This window comes from Phyllobates terribilis, unplaced genomic scaffold (genome assembly GCF_046119375.1).
Source record: "Phyllobates terribilis strain yellow unplaced genomic scaffold, ASM4611937v1 Scaffold_3__8_contigs__length_932513732, whole genome shotgun sequence".
Classification (NCBI taxonomy): domain Eukaryota; kingdom Metazoa; phylum Chordata; class Amphibia; order Anura; family Dendrobatidae; genus Phyllobates; species Phyllobates terribilis.
Window position 1 is genome coordinate 710198835 of NW_027362763.1, and position 22443 is coordinate 710221277.

At 43.3% G+C, this 22443-nt stretch overlaps 1 protein-coding gene across 1 annotated transcript in view; it reads left to right on the forward strand.

The window, feature by feature from the left end:
* PRPH2 (peripherin 2) overlaps window positions 1–17273 on the forward strand; it is a 38926-nt gene extending 21653 nt beyond the window's left edge. Inside the window, exons 2-3 of the mRNA XM_073673308.1 lie at window positions 1707–1953; window positions 16593–17273. Coding sequence (XP_073529409.1) covers window positions 1707–1953; window positions 16593–16817 — 472 coding nt within the window. The 3' untranslated portion in view covers window positions 16818–17273. The remainder of the gene's footprint in view (window positions 1–1706; window positions 1954–16592) is intronic.
* The last annotated feature ends 5170 nt before the right edge of the window (window positions 17274–22443 follow it).

A 22443-nucleotide genomic window follows, 5' to 3' on the forward strand; every position in this document is an offset into this window, starting at 1 on the left:
TAACAGCCATCATCAGACTGCTGACCACACAGGAACCACAGTCCTGATGAGACACAGGCAGTATCACAAATAAACATTAACATCCAGGTACCTTATAGGTGACATCTTCTCTGATTGGAGCTGTTCTTTTTCTTCTCTTCTCCATCTTGTTTCCGGCTTTCAGTCTTGAAGACATGCCAGCACGTTGTCAATCAATTATTAGTTGAAATTATCTGTCGGGGAAGAGTTAGGAGGTCTCCATTCACAATAAATGATGGGTCAATTACCAAAATCAGCTGACTTTTATCTAATGTGTATGGGTGCCTATGCAGTTGCTATTTTCTTAAAGGGCATGTTCCAGAAAAGGAAATCTGCTTTCTTACAGAAACACCACCCTTAGGATTTATTTTTTTATATTATGTGTGAATTGGATTATCCAGGAAAAAATATTGAAAATCAGTATTACTGCTGTATTCTGTCTGCCACTTTATGGAAAGGAATCCACTTCATACAAAAGGTATCATGATGAAGAAACTCTGAAGTTCAGGGTCAGTAATGGGGCATCATAGGTTTAAAGTACGTACAGAAACTTAGAATATGATATACTGATTAGATGAGACTTACTGTCTGTGATTTGATAGTCTCATAAAGAAGAGGTCATTGATAGAGATGGCTCGAACCAATTCGCAGCACTCAGTCCATCAATCACTTTTGTAATTTAAAGTCGTTGGCCGGGAGTCGAGAACTGCCTCTCACCTGCAAATATCCGCGGCTCTTTATTTGATTTGCTGGCCTGATGTGACCTCATCATAATAGAGTGACGCACGTGTGACTTTACGCCAGACTGACTAATCAAAAGAAGAGTAGCGGATGCTGTCAGATAAGAGGCTCCCTCCATTAACCATAGATTGCTGATGTGACTGATGGACCAGGTCCTGCTAATTGATTTGTGCCAACACTGGTAATTGACCATTAGACATCTTAGTACGTGCCATTATTCATTAGATCAATTTAGATGTGGGTTAAAGGGATATAAAGTTTTAGAAAAAACATGGCTGCTTTCTTCCAAAAACAGCACCACACCTGGCCAGACACAACCCATGTGGTTTTTTTCAAGACATAAGCCATGTTTTTTTTTTGTTTTTTTTTTAGCTCTGCTTATCCACTTTAAGCCAAACAGACATCACAGCCATGACACTAAGCCACCAGACGTCAACTGAAAGTGGATCTGTCAGCCGGGCCATTGGGAATGAGGTCTGTCCCATAAGTTCACCAAGCTGTGGATCCCAACCCACAGAGTCATCAAAGAGAATGTAATCATACGCCAATGACAAGGCTAGATTAGAAATGGGGGGACAGTTAGAGACTATGGCCTCGATTCATCAAGACTGGAATTTTGTACACCAATCTTGAGGAATGGTGCCAAGGAGTAAAATGCTCAAAATGCTTAATGTGTTTAAGTTAGATACCTGAAGAAGGCTGTTCTCAGGCGAAACGCATTGTTTTGAACCAAATGCTTAATGAAATTATTATCCTAGGCAGTTTTATTAAGCATTTGGTTAAAAACACAATGCGTTTCGGCATTACATACTCTTTGGTGACCCTGTGGTTTGGAATCCACAGCCTGGTGAACTTATGGGACAGACCTTATTATTATGCTGGTTACGCCTCTCATATAACATTAGTGTTGCAGTGTTTTGCTTATTTTCTATTTCTTTTCATTGCAGTCGTATTAAAAGTAATGTGGACGGCAAATTCTTGATTGATGGAGTACCATTCAGCTGCTGCAACCCCAGCTCGCCCCGACCATGCATCCAGATGCAGGTGACCAATAACAGTGCCCATTACAGCTACGACCATCAGACGGAAGAACTGAACTTATGGAACAAGGGCTGTAAGGAAGCTCTGCTCAACTACTACACCAGCATGATGAGCTCTATGGGGGCTCTGGTCTTACTCGTCTGGCTAATGGAGGTAAACCAGGAACACAGTTAAAACATTGTTGTGCATTTAGGTTTAAAACCTCATGTAGAGGATATTTGTGTTTTTTGTTTTAAGTACTTCCTATTTTGGAAAAAAAAATTTCTTTCAGATTTTGCGTGCCACATTCAGCGAGCCATGCCTTTTAATGTATCGTAACTTGGATTTTCTATTATGTTATATTTTTCAGTACAATATTTTTTTATTGTACATATAACTTAACTTTTTTATGGGAGGGAGTATAGCACTGCGGGGGCGGTAGCTGTGGGTGAGGCACTCATCTCCCTTTACGCCCCCATGAGCTACATGAACGTGTGGGTCCTGGCTGGTTGTTTGTACTCGTGCTGTGAGGGCCTTACACCTCTGCAGGCCGCCTGTAGCCGGTGGTGTGGGCTGGCCAGGACCGTAGGTTCCACAGTTCAATAAAGGAGACTTCTGTTCAAAATTAATGTCTTTACTCAACAGTAAATTGGTAAGGGTTATGTACAAGGGATAGCAGGTACAAAGTCTTATGGATGTTTCCTTTACAGTACAAAGCATGTTCATACAGTATACTTCCTCTATAGTCTTCTCCAGGGTTAGTGAGGCACTGTTTCGCCCTACTTAGTCACAACCCAGATCCTATGCCACAGTCCTGATCAGCAAGTCTTTATTCTCACTCAGCAGTTCTACATCCTATCTCTTCCACTACTGGCGCCCTGGGTCTTCCTCTTGGGGCCTCCACTAGTCCCACAAGCTCAGTCCTGTTTAGGCCCGTTACCTTCGGTGTTTGCAAGCTCAGAGTTTTCTTGACTCTGCGTCCTATCCAAGGACCCTTTTCCGTAAGTCCACTCGTCTGATCAGTTACTTCAGGATCTTGCTTGCCCTATCACTAATCCCCTCCCACTATAGGCTAATCCCAAACATTAACTCTATCTTACTCTACTGTGATTACATAAACTACTGTCAACTATTTATCCCTTTGCTACCTATCTTATACTATGTCCTAGACTGTACATTACTTATAACACTATTACACATTATATACAAAAGACGCATGACACAATACACATTACAATATAACACAATGCGGTTAGTGTCTTAAGGGGCCGGAACGTGACAGCCTAGTCCAGCATTCTTACATTCCACCTCTCTTTAATGTTGGTTGTCCTTGACTATCTGGACACTTAGAAAACACCTGTAATACACCAAATGCACATAAAAAACACAACAGTTTCTCTTCCGGGGCAAGAAAGGTCTCTCTTCTGGAAATGGAGAAAAAAACCACCAATATAGCCATTTTTTTTGCATTTTATAGTTTAATTGACTGGGTGTAAATGTCTCCAAATTGGTGATGAATGGGAAGCATGGGAAGACTGTGAATTTGAAATGGTCCCTGTTGTTTTTTTTCTCTGTAGTAGGAAAACCCTTTAAATTAACTTTTTACTATTAAAACATAGGCTGAATAGTCAGCAAATGTATGGATTTTTACTTTTTTGATGGTACATATCACTATGTTGCTGTTGAATAGTCAGTGGATCTGATAAGTTCATAAAATTATTATTCTCATTATAAAAATGTATGCATATCTGCTATAAATGTAATAAATGCTGGATAGGTTCGAGTTGTATGGACATTGTTGCTGATTTCCCTTTCCTTTCGCTCTCAAGGCAATGCTTCTCTGGTCCTGTGCAGATCTCTGAACACCCAGCCTGCTCTACTGATGTCTCTTGACGTAGAAGCTGCTACAGTCAGTGGTCACATCATAAGACCAGTGGGTGCGAGCCAATGGAGACAAGTCAAGTGTTTCGCTTTGAGATTTTTTTTTTTTTTAATTTTTGAGGATGGTAGATTTTGTAGCTTATCTGCATCTTCTGCAACAATTGGGTTTTGTTACAGATTCTCACTTCTCACGTACAGTTTTTGCAAAAGGCGGATGACATTAGTTAAAATTTTATCCATTTTGCCTCTACTGTCCTCTATTCCTCTGCAGATTTTCTGTCTGGAGAATGAAAATCTGCAGCAAATTCAATATGTGTGAATGTAGCCCAAGAAACACGCCTGACTGAGGCTATGCTAGATCCTGCAGAGCGTTATCACGTGTGGTCTCTGCTAATGCTTACATTTTTAACACATTTTTAGGGTATCAAAAAGGTCAAAATATGACAATGCTAGATGGCAAAAATAGAAATAAATATTAGAGATGAGAGAATCTTTTCAAATTCATATTCATCTGCTTTGCTAAATTAAAAAAAAAAATCAATTCGCTACAAATCGTAAATACTCTAATTTCCCAGAAAAGACGTGTGTAATACTCTGAGGACTCCTAGGACTGTATCCAACTCACCTCAAGCTTTTTAACGCAAACACAGCCTAATGTGAAAAGGACTTCAACATATGGGGCTCTGGGTAAACAGCTGGTGACTGTTCTTCACTGTTGTGCTGTCACACACTGTGTGTAATGTTTGTGCTATGTTTTATGGCTTTTTCTCTCAGTCTCTGTTATTAAGCTGTGACGTCCTCTCTCTATCCAGATTCACTACAAAATGTCTGAGGGATTTTCTGCTTATGCTTTTAAACTGGCTATGATAGTCCCTCCTATTTTACATATATAGAAAAGTTTGGAGAAAAGTAATACCACTGATAGGATTCAAATGATGACAACTACCAGCAGAACAGTTCAGACATTTTTTCAATTCAGATTTGTCAAAACCTGAAGGGATTCCTGATGCCAGCAAAGTAAATGAGAACCCTGAAGTCTCATGTACACGTTGCTTATTTGTGACGTGCAGATTTAAATCTGCAGCAGGTCAGTTCTTTCAGGGTATGTGCCCACGATCTGGAGCTGCTGCGGCCCCGACGCTGCTGAATAGTTGCACCACTTCTGCCCTCATCATGCAAATGAGCAGCATGATTTTCTTTTCACATACAGACTTTTCTCATTGTTAGTGTATGGGGAAAGTCCACATGCAGACCCGCAAGAGAAATTGACATGCTGCGGTCCTGAAAGACGCGCTGCCTGTCAGTTTCTGCGGGTGATCCGCAGGTGCACAGAGATGCTTAGTGGACATGGGATTTCTAGAAATCCCATCCACTATGCTGTAACATCTGACCGCTATGGATTTGACGCTGCATAAACACCCAGTGTCAAACCCTCAGCGGCTCCGGATCGTGGGCACATACCCTCAGCGTTTTTTTTGCTGCAGATTTCACCCATACTAATCAGCTGGGGAAAATCTGCACCAAAAATGCAAGTAAAAAAAGCAGCAAAAAAATGCGCTTTTTTGCAGCTGCATTTTTCCTGCCAAGAGATGCAGAAATGGTGCAAAAATTTCTACACCAAATACTTAACATGTACACATACCCTTAAAAGACTACAGAGGCATAAGTTGCTGCCCTATAAGCCCTTATACCTGAGGGTTCGTCTTGTTATCACTTTTTACAGCCCCTTTGGTCAGATCCATTGACAACAGGTAAGTCACAAAGTTTCCACCCACTGGGACTACCCCACTGATCATCTAATCTGTCGGAATACCATTGTACGTTTTGTGAGCCAATCTTTAATAAAGGAAGCACTGAAGTAACATGCACCAAATTCATTAAAAGCGTGCTTCTCAATGAATTTGGTGTGTCCTCCAACAGCAATGTGCAATCAACATAAATGTACGCAAGTCAAAGGTAATTTTTGTCATAATTTATGGAATTTTTGAGGCATAAATTATAATGATTTTTTGGGTTGTGCTTATCCACAACCCATTCGAGTTCCTCCCACCTTTCAAAAAAAATGGGAGAACTGGTCATTACCGTTCTAAAAAAGTAGCAAACATTTTTTAGCAACAGTCCAAACAATAGCCGGCACTCACATCTTCTTAAAATAATTGCTTTATTGATGCAGTACTACTATAAAAGGCACACATCATCACAAAAATTAAAAAGGCGGAAAAGAAATATCCACTGCGCTCCCAAGCAACATGTTTCAGACCTACATGGTTTGGCTTGATAAAGGGCCATGCAGGTCTGAAACATGTTGCCTGGGAGCGCAGCGGATGTTTCTTTTCTGCCTTAATTTTTGTGATGTTGCGTTCAACCATATTTTGTGCTTTTTATAGTACTGGATCAATAAAGTGATTATTTTAAGAAGATGTGAATGCTGGCTATTTTTTGGACTCTTGCTATTATTGGAGTATTTCGCCATGCAACTGGACAGGTGAGCTGATTGCTCCTTTTTCACATTTTCTGGCAAACATTTTTGTGCAATTTCAAGTTGTACAAAAGTTTTGCAACATTTCAATCAGTTTTACACCAGATTTCTGGCGAATATTCCATGCTGAATCGGGCCCTATGTACTCAGTTTATCTGCAGCACCACCACAGGAGAAATAGGACATTACACAATGTCCAGTCACATCAATGGGTTGTCTCTGCAATGCCAGACACTTCAGGTCCTGAAGATGGCAAGATGTTATTTGAATTGCTCTCCACTCTTGCCACTTGCCAGGAGATGAGGATCCTGAAAAAAAGGATCTAAAGTATTCCATTAAGATGGGTTTTTAATATACGAGATAACTAGTATAACTTCACTTGCAGGTGACTTTTCAGTATAAGCTATCACGTATGTATATGAGGAATAGCACTATATCTGACCATTATATTTCTTGCATCCTGAGGTTTTTTTTAGCAGTTTTTCCATCTGCACTAGAAGCTGCAGCATTTTCTCTTTGTGTGCTTTGTCTCTTTCTCCCTCCAGCTTCTTACCCGTCCACTCTCCATAGACTAGCAGAAGGTGTCATTTGATCTTTTACTGATGACAGATTTGAGAATTTTAAGAGTGAATAATCAGTGCAGGAGTGAAGAAGTGGGAAAAGAAGAATTTTTTTCTTTTAAGATATATTACAAAGTTTCTTATCTTCATGTAGCGGCAGAGACGCCGATTCCTTTGATGGGTCCCATACTGGACTTTTTGCTGTCGTTTTGATAATTTCACTATTTTATCAGCTACTCTTTTCAATGATGAGCTGTGTAACCCAACCCCCACCATTGATTGACACATTTTGACCTGCACTGTACATAGGCAGAAAGCAACCAACCAATGATGGGGAGCGGCCATAGCTGGAACTCATGAATATCAAGGGCTACGCAGCAGGAGTTCATAGTTGAGAGGACTAGTAGAACTGCAAAACTTTATCAAAACTGCAGAAAGAAACCCAGTTAGTGACTTAGTGTTGGAATCAGGTTTTACGCCCCTATTTTATGCTGCCAGATTCTCTTCCAGGATTTCGAGGTCTTTAAATGTCATGTATTCCTTGAATCATGGATCTCATATTTGTTCATGCATTTTTAACCAGTTCAGATAGATTACATTTCCTTAAATATATTATTTTTTTCAAACATTATACTGCGAATAGAGACTATATCCACATCTCAATAGTAGGTAATTCTATACTGATTTATATGTATATATTTACAATTGGATTTTTCTACACACCATAAAATTCCTTTCTTGTTGAATACATTGTGAAACAGCACTGTGGCTATAAATCCTACCAGTATGTGGCTGACACTGGGTCAGAAAAAGTGTTGGTTCCATCTCGTGGGCTAACTATGCAAACTTCCTAGGACACTGCAGCATCTTACACTCCAGTTTTCATTGGCAGAGACCATTGGAGGCATCTAGAATTTGGCAAAAATGTGAACAGAGGCTCAGGAGACAGCCTTGCAGACCTGGGAGGTGAAAGCCTTATGCTGATCACAAAGCAGGTCCCAAACGTCCTTGTGGGATTAACAGTAACTCTCTACCCTTGTAGGCTTCTAGACTCGCAAATCTAACCCACCATGGAGGCCAAGAAGCCCTTGCACTGCCTATCGAAAAAAAGATGACAGGAAAGCCTGAGATCACTTTTGGAAAAAGTGATGTTATAGGGCATAAGACCACCTTGTCTTGATGGGGAACGGGGGATAAGGGACAAATAGAGCATAAGCTTTGAAAGCACTGTGAATGGATGTGTTTCAAGGAAAGTAATTTGAAGGATTCAGGTAGCTTTCCTCATAGCCAATGTGCTTGTTTCCTGCTGATGGCTCACATAGACTAGTACCGTTGAGTTGTCTGCCCTCAAACAGAGAAGTCCTGGAGTAGGGGGACCAGTGGAAGAGACTAGTGATGAGCGAGTATGTTTTGTTAACCCTTTAGCCGAGTATGCTCGGGCGAGCACTGAGTAGTTTCAGCTGCTCGGTGTTATGTTTGAATCACTCCCATGTACATGATTTGCAATTGTTTGATAGCTTTAATACATGTGAGGAATATGTAAGAAATAGACATGCTTCACATGTATTAAAGCTGTCAAACAGTCGCAAATCATGCACACGGGAGTGATTCAAACATAACACTGAGCAGCTGTAACTACTCGGTGCTCGCCCGAGAATACTCGGCGAAAGGGTTAACAGAACATACTCGCTCATCACTAGAAGAGACCTAAAAAGACGACTCTCAGTTCCAGAAGACTGGTCTGGAGCCGAGACTGCTCTGACGACCACAGAGTGATGTATTGGGCCAACACCACTCCCCAGCTTAAGAGAATGGCCTCTGTTGTCACCATCTGCCAATTGAGCATAAGTAAAGAGTTGCCATGAAGCAGAGCTGCAACTGTGAACTAGAGCAGGGAGTTGGATGCAGAAGTCCAATGAATCCATTACCTTGCTCCAGAGAGACAGAATGGAACGGTTACACACCTGACCCTGGGTCATATGCCTTCTGTTTTGCTTCACGTTGGGTTTTGCATGTTGCTGTCACGCTGTCTCTGTATACTGGAGGTAGGGGGCCTAAGCTGACCCTAAGCTGGGGCCCTGACTAATCCCTCAACCTGGAGGTACTGTTAAAGGTACAGAGGTCCAGGCCGCCAGCGTAACCCCTACCTCCTGAAGATCCCTGCACCTCAGTAATCTAGTCCTGAGAAGGACCCCGATCACAACCAAAGGGAACAAGAAATAATATGCCCAAACACAGTATTTAGACGAACGAGACAGTACAAGGGAAAAACCAAAACCACCTTGCATACAAACAACTTCTCAACTACAACAGAGGGAAAACCAAAGGGAAAGGAGATAAATGATAAAGCGAGGAAAGGGAAAAAAACACTTCCAAGTACACTTATCTCAGCAACTCCAAACACCACGATCCGCTCTGTCAGTCTGAATGAAATGCTTTCACCGACACCTCCCAGACAGACCAGCAGGTATATGAAGGAGTCTCACTACAGAAGTATTGATTGCAGCTGGGCGAGGCTGGACCTCATCTAGCCCAGAGAGAGAGAGAGAATTAACTCCCTCACTGCCGAGAAACACAAAGCACCAACAAGTCAGCTGCGAGAAGTCAGGCTGTGTACTCGTGACGATCTTCGTGGCAACACACCCGTGACAGTACCCCCCCTTCTACGAGGGGCCTCCGGACCCTCAGGGCCAGGTTTATCCGGGTGAGTCGTGTGGAAGGCCCGAACTAATCGGTCTGCGTTAATATCCGACGCAGGAACCCACATCCTCTCCTCAGGACCATACCCCTTCCAATGAACCAAGTACTGAAGGGACCGGCGATTAAAGCGTGAATCAATGACCCTCGATACCTGGAACTCCAAGTTACCATTGACAACCACTGGAGGGGGAGGTAAAAGTGACGGTACCACCGGCGCCACATACCTCTTAAGCAATGATCTGTGAAACACGTTGTGAATTTTAAACGTAGGGGGGAGGTCAAGACGGAATGCCACCGGATTAATAATAGAACTGATTCTGTACGGCCCGATGAACCTGGGACCCAGTTTCCAGGAGGGAACCTTAAGTTTTATATTCCTGGTAGACAACCATACCCGATCGTTCACACTTAGGTCCGGACCAGACACTCTCCTCCTATCAGCCATACGTTTGTATCGGTTCCCCATAGTATTCAGATTCTTCAGCACCCCTCTCCATACTGAAGCGAGTGATGAGGAAAATCGTTCCTCCTCAGGAACCCCCGAAGAGCCCCCCCCACTGAAAGTACAAAACTGGGGGTGAAAACCATATGCCCCAAAAAACGGGGACTTACCAGTGGACTCGCTCCGCCTATTATTAAGAGCAAACTCTGCCAGAGGTAAGAAAGAAGCCCAGTCCTCCTGGTTCTCTGACACAAAACACCGGAGATATGTCTCCAAGCTCTGGTTCATACGTTCCGTCTGACCATTGGTCTGAGGATGAAAAGCCGATGAGAATGACAACTGCATCCCCCGCCGTGCACAAAACGCCTTCCAGAACTTAGACACAAACTGAGACCCCCGATCAGACACCACCTCGGAGGGTACCCCGTGAAGCCTCACAATCTCCCCAATGAACACCTGCGCAAGAGTTTTAGCATTAGGGAGAGCCGGAAGAGCGATAAAATGTGCCATCTTGCTGAACCTGTCCACTACAACGAGTATGACCGTTTTACCCGAAGACGGAGGGAGGTCCGTAATAAAGTCCATAGACAGATGAGTCCAAGGACGCTCCGGGATCTTCAAAGGTAAGAGGGCCCCAGACGGACGGGTATGTGAGGTCTTAGAGCGCGCACAAACCCCACAGGACGCGACAAAAGTTACCACCTCCTTATGTAAATTAGGCCACCAAAACCGACGCGAGAGGAGATCCACAGTTGCTTTACTCCCCGGGTGTCCTGCAAAAACTGAGTTATGGTGTGCCTCGATCACCTTTTGTCGCAACTGATCTGGAACAAACAATCTCCCTGGAGGTCCAACAGGGGCGTCCCCCTGAGCCTCCAATACCTCCTCCTCCAGCTCAGAGCATACTGCCGAAACCACCACCCCCTCCTGAAGGATAGGAATCGGGTCGTCCGTATTCCCGGCCCCCGGGAAACTACGAGATAAGGCATCCGCCTTTACATTTTTTGACCCAGGACGATATGTAACGACAAAATTAAACCTGGTAAAAAACAATGACCACCTAGCTTGTCTGGGATTCAGACGTTTCGCGGACTCCAGATATAGCAGGTTCTTGTGATCGGTGATGACGGTGACCGGATGAACTGCCCCCTCCAGAAAATGGCGCCACTCCTCAAAAGCTAACTTAATGGCCAAGAGTTCCCTATTGCCGACATCGTAATTCCTCTCAGCGGACGACAATTTTTTAGAGAAAAAGGCGCACGGATGCCACTTACCAGGGGACGAACCTTGTGACAATACTGCTCCCACCCCTACCTCGGAAGCGTCTACCTCTACAATGAATGGCTGAGACGCATCAGGTTGAATGAGTATGGGCGCCGAGGCAAAGCATTTTTTCAAAGAGGAGAATGCTTGACAAGCCTTGTCAGACCATCTAGAAAAATCCGTCCCCTTTTTAGTCATGTCAGTGAGAGGCTTAACCATGGACGAGAAATTACGAATGAACTTTCGGTAATAATTAGCAAACCCCAGGAAACGTTGTAGTGCCTTAAGATTCTCTGGCCGATCCCACTCAAGAACTGCCCGCACTTTCCCAGGGTCCATACGAAAACCGGACGCTGAAACCAGGAAGCCTAAAAACTGGAGTTCCTGTACGGCGAACACACACTTTTCCCACTTGGCATACAGTTTATTATCCCGCAAGATCTGTAACACCTGCCTAACGTGCTCCTGATGAGACACCAGATCCGGCGAGTAAATTAGGATATCATCCAGATATATGACAACAAACTGTCCCACCAAGCGGCAAAAAATGTCATTAACAAAGTGTTGGAACACCGCCGGGGCATTAGTCAGACCGAATGGCATGACAAGGTTCTCATAATGCCCCTCCGGAGTGTTAAACGCCGTCTTCCACTCATCCCCCTCCTTCATCCTAATCAGATTGTACGCCCCCCTGAGATCCAACTTAGAAAACCATTTGGCACCCACGATCTGATTAAAGAGATCGGGAATAAGTGGGAGCGGATACGGATCTCGGACCGTAATCCGATTAAGTTCACGGAAATCCAGGCAAGGGCGTAGGCCTCCATCTTTCTTCTTAACAAAGAAGAACCCCGCAGCCACCGGTGAAGATGAAGGTCTAATATGCCCCTTAGCCAGACTTTCTGAGATATAATCCTTCATGGCCTGCCTCTCAGGACCAGAAAGGTTATACAACCTAGCTTTAGGTAACTTGGCCTCTGGGAGCAGTTTTACAGAACAGTCATACACGCGATGAGGAGGTAGTTCCTGACACCCTTTCTCCGAGAATACATCCTCAAAGTCCGCCAGAAATGGAGGTAAGACCCAAGGAGTAACCGCACCAATGACCGTGTTCATGCAGTTTTTATTACAGAATTTACTCCATTGGCTTATCTCCCTGGTTTGCCAATTAATAACCGGGTTATGCTTAGCTAACCAAGGAAGGCCCAACACAATAGGAGTGGGAAGACCCTCCAACACGTAGCAAGACAACAGTTCTTTATGTATTGCCCCCACTTGAAGTTTTACGTCATGCACAACTTGCAAAAAACTTCCCTGCCCGAGAGGCCTGGCATCGATCGAGAATATGGGGATGGGTTTAGCCAACTCACTCAACCGCATACCTTGAACCCGGGCAAACCGAGCATCAACCAGATTAGCCCCGGCCCCACTATCCAGAAGAACAGATATCTTCTCAGTTCTCGTACCCACCACCACCTCCGCCGGTACGAGAAACTGAGACGAACCTAGGGACGAAATACCTACTCCCAGATTGCCGTCCACCACACAACCTGGGATCAACAGTTTTCCGACGACTCTTCACTCTGCAAGGGACGGGATGGACACCCCCCAATAAAATGTCCCTTTCTCCCGCAGAAGAAACACCTTCCTGCCTTATGGCGCACCACCGGTCCCCTCCCCCGAAATGATGTCCCTCCTAATTGCATAGGCTCCTCTGGACTGACCAGGGGAACCACCATATGAGGGGACCTTGTAGGAGGTGGAGTCATCACAGGGGGTAGAGTTATCCCGCACCTCTCCCGAAGCCGTCTGTCCACGCGAATAGCGAGGGCCATAGCGGCTTCCAGAGACACGGGAGAGTCATACTGTGCCAACACATCCTGTAATTTGTCAGATAAACCATGACAAAACTGGCTCCTAAGAGCCGGGTCATTCCACTGGGTGTCCGTGGCCCACCTACGGAACTCCGAACAGAATTCCTCCGCCGGACGATCTCCCTGCTGGATCCTACGTAACTTAGACTCAGCAAGGGAGATCCGATCTGGGTCATCATATACGAGTCCCAGGGCAGCGAAAAACCTATCCACTGTCTGGAGAGCCGGGGAACCCGGGGGAAGAGAGAACACCCAAGATTGTGGGTCCCCTTGTAGGAGCGAGATGACAATTCCCACCCTTTGTTCTTCACTCCCCGATGACCGAGGCCGCAGCCGAAAGTACAATTTACATGCCTCCCGGAAAACAAAAAACTTGTCCCGCCCCCCAGTGAACCTATCAGGGAGAGCTACTTTAGGTTCTGGTCCGGCTTGCTCCTGAGGATGCCAAACCTTGGACCTAACGTCCGCCAGCTCCATGGACAAACTCTGCAATTGCCGAGCTAGACCGGCTACTGGATCCATAGTAGCTGGAGAAAAACTAAGTGGGTCGGTGAAAATGTCACGCTGTCTCTGTATACTGGAGGTAGGGGGCCTAAGCTGACCCTAAGCTGGGGCCCTGACTAATCCCTCAACCTGGAGGTACTGTTAAAGGTACAGAGGTCCAGGCCGCCAGCGTAACCCCTACCTCCTGAAGATCCCTGCACCTCAGTAATCTAGTCCTGAGAAGGACCCCGATCACAACCAAAGGGAACAAGAAATAATATGCCCAAACACAGTATTTAGACGAACGAGACAGTACAAGGGAAAAACCAAAACCACCTTGCATACAAACAACTTCTCAACTACAACAGAGGGAAAACCAAAGGGAAAGGAGATAAATGATAAAGCGAGGAAAGGGAAAAAAACACTTCCAAGTACACTTATCTCAGCAACTCCAAACACCACGATCCGCTCTGTCAGTCTGAATGAAATGCTTTCACCGACACCTCCCAAACAGACCAGCAGGTATATGAAGGAGTCTCACTACAGAAGTATTGATTGCAGCTGGGCGAGGCTGGACCTCATCTAGCCCAGAGAGAGAGAGAGAATTAACTCCCTCACTGCCGAGAAACACAAAGCACCAACAAGTCAGCTGCGAGAAGTCAGGCTGTGTACTCGTGACGATCTTCGTGGCAACACACCCGTGACAGTTGCCCAGCCAGGATTAATGACATCATCTCCCTCGACCTGTTTAAAGCCCATTGACAAACACCGGTGTCTTGAATTTAGACTCTAGTGTTCCATGTTTGGTGTGCTTCTTTATCTGTACTACTGCGTTTCAGCTCGGATCCATCACAGCTGGGTTCCACTCCATCTGTTAGCTTCTGAGTTTCCAGTTAGTCCTAGTCCCTAGGATTCCACGTGTTTTCTGGAAGCTGCACCAACTCCTGGGGTCCTTGTGCCCATAGGAACCAGAGGCTTAGTGGATCCAGCTCACCTGGTGAGCCATTACATTAAATATAGTGGAAGAATATGAAACTGGGCATAGGAGATGGCTTCAAAGACTGGGCCCATCATGGTAGGGACCTTCATGAAGAAATGGATGGAGCATAAGGTTTCCGTCCATTGATAGGACACTCTTCACTGAAGAAAGGAAATTTTCTCTGGAGAAAAAAACCCCACGAGTGTTGAAGGTAATTCCCAGGAATTCAATGTGCTGAAACGGCATGACTTCTACCAGTTCAGGATGCAACCAGATTTCCAAGGAGTCGAATGGGTATTCTGAAGACTGGAGGGATTCTCCTTGCAAAAAAGAGTCTTCACCAGAACAACTTCCACATAGAAAATGATTGCCATCCCTCTGGCATGGAGAAGTGTGATGAGGGGAATGAAGACTATATGGGAGGGCAACAAACAAGAAATGAAGCAAAGGAATCATAGGTGAGACCTGGAATGGGGAAGTGAAAATATGCACACGTACGTCTACAGGAGAGGAACTCCCTTAACACTCCAGTGATGCAACTACAGATTGCAGAGATTTAATAAAAAACCTTCTTAATTGCACACATCTGTTGAGCCTCTTCAGTTTCAACAAGAGTATTACTGAGTCGTTCTTCTTGGGAACAGTGAATAGGTTGGATTTATAACACTGGAACCATTCTGAGCCTGGAAAAAGAACAATGACTCTTTGAAGCTGGAGATGGGATGGCTGGCTCAGAAAAAGCAGATGCATGGGGTATAGCCTTCATAGGGAATGAAGAAAAAAATCTGCCAGGTCAAGGAGAAGATCTCTATTCTGTAAGTTATTAATACCGATTCCACCAATGGAAAAAAAAAGTTGAGTGGGGAAAGAAAAGACTGGAAACAGCATTTTTCAATGCTGGATTTGCAGCCCAAGATGTTTGCCAAATGGAGCAACTAGCAGTGACAGAATTGCCCAAGGCGTAGGCCACAAGGTGTGCTGACTCAAGAGAAGACTCACAAAGGAATAGTGAATAGTGCCTAGTGTCTGTGGAAAGGGTATAGCCCACCAGCCAGAGTCAACGCCCTTTTTCTATCTTGTGTCAATTTACTAGTGGTAGGGCCTATAGCCTATCCTATATATTCAATGAGAAAGATCAGGTTCCACACCTTTTATTCTGGAGCAAGGTCTGGTGTGGTAGTGTAAGGTGCCCCAGCGAGGTAGCCGTGGGCGAGCTGTGGCCCATACTTGCTCTGACACCCCACAGACAAAGTCCTCCCTCTGATATGCTGCGGTGTGTTTGGTGTTTTCCACTTACTTCCGACCAGCCGGTCGTGTCTGTCTCCAGGCATTTCTCTTCTGGAACCAGTGCAGCAATGAATTCAGAAGACACAAAGTTCATAACAATAACTGGGACTTTACTTGGGAAGTGGGAATATTTACAATATTTACAGGGAGAAATAAAGGATAAGGCCCAACGGGTTGTCATCTTTCCCACAGGTACTTGATACAACTTCAGCCCTGGTTCCCAATTTAGGTGAAACATCTCTGTTGCCTTATTCTCTAGCCCTAGTTCTACCCACGTCCTAGACTTGAGTCCTAACTTCTTCTACAGCCTGCAGACACAATGTACCCCCGAGTCCACAATGACTCTTGAGTTTCCCAGGCCGGCTAAGGGGACTCTTGTGAAGAGATTCTTTTGGCCGATGATCCACTGTCTGAGATACTGGGCCACGTCTACCCTAGCAGCCAGTTTATGAAGCCTGTCTAGTCTCAGGTACTATACACTACTGACTATCTACTTCCTGAGCTAAACAATAGCTCCCCCCCAATAGTTCCCCCTCCCTCTACTGGGTTGGATTATCACAGCTAACCCTTAACTAGACCTAACTGCAGCCCAGAGAGATCTAACTTTCGGGAACATACTCTTTAACATTTTTAGTACCAGAGGAAAGCTACTTCCTTCACCACTACTACAGTACATTTATTCTCAAAGTATAATTGATTAGATTGACTGATAATGGAGTCCTGCAAGGTTTGCATGTGTTTTTTTTATTTGTAATACACTATGTTTGCAGTCAAGAACATAAGAATAAAAACCATTGTTTTGCAGACGTCTTGTGGAACACTTCTCCTTTACTCATAAGCTTTTGTGGTTGACCCTATTTTGCAGGTGGGCGACATGATTGGTCTCCGTTACCTGCATACCAGCTTAGACAGCATAGCAAACCCCGAAGATCCTGAATGTGAAAGCGAGGGCTGGCTGCTAGAGAAAAGCCTGAAAGAGACTGTCGCATCTTTCTTAGGAATCCTGAAAAGTTTGGGTAAGAAGAACCAGGTGGAAAACACCGAAGGAGATGGAGGAGACAAGAACCCAGCAGTGGCCACTGTCAGCTGAACATCAGGACTATCCAGGACTTTTTTTTTAAAAAAAAGTCAACTTTTGAAATGTGAAAATTTTCACTTTGGAAATTTTATTTTTTAAAAAAAAAAACCCAGATGTGCAATCCTCAAAAATGTAATAGATTTCCATTCGTATATACTACAAATGATATATTAATATGCATATTTGATGTATGTATATGCAACACACACTAAATTACTCATATTTTTTTTACTAAATTTTTCATAAAGAGAATTTGACAATTATTAATTAGACTCTGCTCCTTTAAATTGGCAGACACAGCAATAAGGAATTCTCATAGTAAAAGGCTTATATTCCAGACTGAAAGAAGGCTTGCTGTATTGTACTAAATATATACTGTACATATCTATATATATTTCTTATAGGAAGGGCTCAGAGAGGGACCGAAGGCAAAAAGTGAAACGTTGGTAGAACGTAAACTGATAGATGGCTGATCTAAACTGGTTTATGGAAAATAATCCCTCGATCATCTCAACCACAGTCATTTAATTTGTTATACGTAGTGGTTCTCGTATAAAAGCCAATGTGACTGTACATCAGTTTGGGCTTGAGATTTATTGCCCACTTTGACCTAAACCAGCTGGTCAAAAACTTCAAACAATGCTGAACACTGCTGGGAAAAAGGTCCACGGGCTTCCAAAGTCTTCTGAGTAACGAGAAAAATGATATCATGTTTTAATATGGGTAAAAAATATATATGTAAAATATATGAACTGAAATTTGTAAAATTCTCATATGTTACTGAATAACAAGATTAGTGGGTCAACTTTGTGCAACCTTGTTTAAAACTGTCTACAATTGATTTTTATGAAATGTTAATATAACTTTAGTGAAAGACCCGTTTGACCAGATCCAATGCAGGCTTTGTACATTTTTAGTGACATCAATAAAACTATTACCAATGGTAGAGTTGACTGCAACTCATTTTAACCTGTGATGTTTATGATCAAAGCCCCCTAGTGGCTGTAAACGCAAGAAGTCAACGTGCTGTAACTACAGCAGTCTTATGGGAATTTCAGGTTGGTTTGATGGTTTGATTCTCATCTTTCTATCTTTACATATACAGTGCTGGCCAAAAGTATTGGCACCCCTGCAATTCTGTCAGATAATACTCAGTTTCTTCCTGAAAATGATTGCAATCACAAATTCTTTGGTATTATTATCTTCATTTAATTTGTCTTCAATGAAAAAAACACAAAAAGAATTGTCCTAAAGCCAAATTGGATATAATTCCACACCAACCCTAAAAAAAGGGGGTGGACAAAAGTATTGGCACCCTTTGAAAAATCATGTGATGCTTCTCTAATTCGTGTAATTAACAGCACCTGTAACATACCTGTGGCACCTAACAGGTGTTGGCAATAACTAAATCACACTTGCAGCCAGTTAACATGGATTAAAGTTGACTCAACCTCTGTCCTGTGTCCTTGTGTGTACCACATTGAGCATGGAGAAAAGAAAGAAGACCAAAGAACTGTCTGAGGACTTGAGAAACCAAATTGTAAGGAAGCATGAGCAATCTCAAGGCTACAAGTCCATCTCAAAAGACCTAAATGTTCCTGTGTCTTCCGTGCGCAGTGTCATCAAGAAGTTTAAAGCCCATGGCACTGTGGCTAACCTCCCTAGATGTGGACGGAAAAGAAAAATTGACGAGAGATTTCAACGCAAGATTGTGCGGATGGTGGATAAAGAACCTCGACTAACATCCAAACAAGTTCAAGCTGCCCTGCAGTCCAAGGGTACAACAGTGTCAACCCGTACTATCTGTCAACGTCTGAATGAAAAGGGACTGTATGGTAGGATACCCAGGAAGACCCCACTTCTTACCCCGAGACATAAAAAAGCCAGGCTGGAGTTTGCCAAAACTTACCTGAGAAAGCCCAAAACGTTTTGGAAGAATGTTCTCTGGTCAGATGAGACAAAAGTAGAGCTTTTTGGGAAAAAGCATCAACATAAGAGTGTACAGGAAAAAAAAAAAAGGCATTCAAAGAAAAGAACACGGTCCCTACAGTCAAACATGGCGGAGGTTCCCTGATGTTTTGGGGTTGCTTTGCTGCCTCTGGCACTGGACTGCTTGACCGTGTGCATGGCATTATGAAGTCTGAAGACTACCAACAAATTTTGCAGTATAATGTAGGGCCCAGTGTGAGAAAGCTGGGTCTCCCTCAGAGGTCATGGGTCTTCCAGCAGGACAATGACCCAAAACACACTTCCAAAAGCACCATAAAATTGTTTGAGAGAAAGCACTGGAGACTTCTAAGGTGGCCAGCAATGAGTCCAGACCTGAATCCCATAGAACACCTGTGGAGAGATCTCAAAATGGCAGTTTGGAGAAGGCACCCTTCAAATATCAGGGACCTGGAGCAGTTTGCCAAAGAAGAATGGTCTACAATTCCAGCAGAGCATTATAAGAAACTCATTGATGGTTACCGGAAGCGGTTGTTCGCAGTTATTTTGGCTAAAGGTTGTGCAACCAAGTATTAGGCTGAGGGTGCCAATACTTTTGTCTGGCCCATTTTTGGAGTTTTGTGTGAAATGATCAATGATTTGATTTTTGCTTCATTCTCTTTTGTGTTTTTTCCTTGCAAGCAAATTAAATGAAGAGAATAATACCAAAGAATTTGTGATTGCAATCATTTTCAGGAAGAATCTGACAGAATTGCAGGGGTGCCAATACTTTTGGCCAGCACTGTACACTATGCCAGAGAAGTCCAAAAGAGGCATTCAAATACAGTGGCTTGCGAAAGTATTCACCTCCTTGGTATTTTTCGTGTTTTGATACCTTACTACCTGTAATTTCACGTTTTCTTTTTTTTTTTTAACGTTTGCATCGGTTCATATAAAAAACATGCCTACAACCGTGAACATTTTGTTTTCTTTTTATTGTGAAGCAAACAAAAAATAGGACAAAATAATTGAAAACTTCAGTGTGTAGAACTATTCACCCCCTAAAGTCAGTACTTTGTAGAGCCTCCTTTTGTGTCAATTACAGCTGTAAGTCACTTTGGATAAGTCTCTATGAGTTTTCCACATCGGGCCACTGGGATTTTTGCCCATTCCTCAAGACAAAACTACTCCAGCTCCTTCAAGTTAGATGGTTTCCTCTGATGAACAGCAATCTTCAAGTCTGACCACAGATTCTCAATTGGATTAAGGTCTGGGCTTTGACTAGGCAACTCCAAAACATTTACAAGTTTCCCTTTAAACCACTTGTGTGTTGCTTTAGCAGTATGCTTTGGGTCATTGTCTTGCTGGAAGGTGAACCTCTGTCCCAGTCTCAGATCACTGACAGACTGAAACATGTTTTGCTCAAGAATATCCCTGTATTTCACACCATCCATCTTCCCCTCGACTCTGACCATTTTCTCTGTCCCTGCTGCCAAAAAACATCCCTACAGCATGATGATGCCACCATGTTTCACTGTGGAGATTGTGTTCTTCGGGTGATGAGCTGTGTTGGTTTGATGCCAAAAAGTTCAAACCAACTTTGGTTCAATTTTGGTCTCGTCTGACTAAACACCTTCCTCCATACATTTGGGGATTCTCCCATGTTTTTTGGCCAACTCAAAGTGAGCCTTACAATTTATGTGTGTAAATAAAGGCTTTTTTCTGCCGGCTCTTCCATAAAGGCCACCTCTATGGAGTGTATGGCTTATTGTGGTCGTATGGACAGATACTCCAGTCTCTGCTTGGGAACTCTGCAGCTACTTCAAGGTTACCTCTGGTCTCTGTGATACCTCTCTAATTAATGCCCTCCTTGCCTGGGCTGTGTTTTAGTGGGTGCCCTCTCTTGGCAGGTTTGTTGTGGTACCATGTTCTTTCCATTTGAAGATAATGGATTGGATGGTGCTCCGGAGTATGTGTGTGTGTGTATATATATTTTTTATAACCCAAGCCTGACTTGTGCTTCCCAACAACTTTGTCGCAGACTTGTTTGGGTATCTCCTTGGTCTTCATAGTGTTTGGTTATTGGTGTTATTTGCTTAATAGTGTTGCAGACTCTGTGGCCTTTCAGAAAAGGTAAAGTGTGTATACCGACAGACATGTGACACTTACAGTAGATTGCACACAGATGGACGTCATCTCACTTAACATGTGTCTTATGAAGGTAATTGCTTGCACCAGAAATATTTAGGGGCTTCATAGCAAAAGGAGTGAATACATATGCACATCACAATTTTTAGTTATTTGATCCCATAAATTTAATTTATGCCTATATTTTTCTACCTTCACCAACTTAGACTATTTAGTGCTGATGCATCACACACAAATCAGATTACAAAAATATTTAAAACACAGGTTGTAATGTAAAAAAAAAATGCCGAAGGGGTGAATACTTTCGCAAGCCACTGTATATGTTACAGGTCACACCTAAAAACACAAACACTGATAATCTGAACTTCTTTCTAATTCAGTTTCTTTTACATATTTCAGTTTTTATAAAATAGTTCTAAAATGCAGCAATATTAGCTGGCACTTTGCCAACTTAATTGCAATCAGCAGACATTTAATTAACATGTTAAAGGCTATGGACATTCCTCCATTATTTTCTCCCTACTTATTGAATAGTCTTTATTAAAGATATACCACCTTTCTGCAGTTTTAGATCCTCGTCTCCCTTCTTTCAGTGTTAGAGGTAATAGCAAGGACACGAGGGGTGGAAGGATGTACAGTGTGTCACAGCTTGGAAGGGGGATGTAGACAGCAAACGTGTGTGTGTTTTGGGATCTGTATCAGAAAAGCAAAGCTCTGGTGATTACATGGATAGATTACTAAATTAATTGGCGCATTATTTTGAGTATATATATATATATTATATTATATATATATATAGCCTTGAAAAAGAGTTCATACCCCGTGAACTTTTTCCCTTTTTTGCACATCATACCCGTAAACATAAATGTATTTTATTGGGACTTTATGTGACATACCAACACAAAAGTAATAAGTATTTGTGACGTGTAAAGGAAACGATTCATGGTTTTCTAAATATTTTTTAAAAACCCATGTATCTGAAAATTGTGAGGTGCATTTGTATTCAGCCCCCTTAGTCAATACTTTGTAGGACCACTTTTCGCTGCAATTATTGCTGCAAGTCTTTTGGGGTCTGTCTCCACCTGCTTTGCACATCGAGAGGTGCCATTTTTGCCCCTTCTTCTTCGCACACTCGCTCTCGCTCAGTGAGATTGGATGGAGACGTCTGTGATCAGCAATTTTCAAGTCTTGCCACAGATTCTCAATGGGATTTCGGTCTGGACTGTGACCGGGCCGTTCACACACATGAATATGCTTTAGCTCTGGCAGGATGTTTAGGAGCGTTGACCAGCTGGAAGGAGAACCTACACCCCAGTCTCAAGTCTTTTGTAGCCTCTAAGGCTTGGTGCCCATGATGAATTTTTGATGTTGCAGATTTTCTGCACCCATTAAGTAAAAATTGGTTACTTGCATTTTTTCAATACACAGTGTAAAAAAACTCACCAAAAACTCATTATGGGAACATAAGGTTTTACTCCAGGATTGCCCTGTATTTACCTCCATCATCTTCCCAGCTTCCCTGCCCCTGCTGAAGAAAAACCTCCCCACAGCATGATGCTGCCAC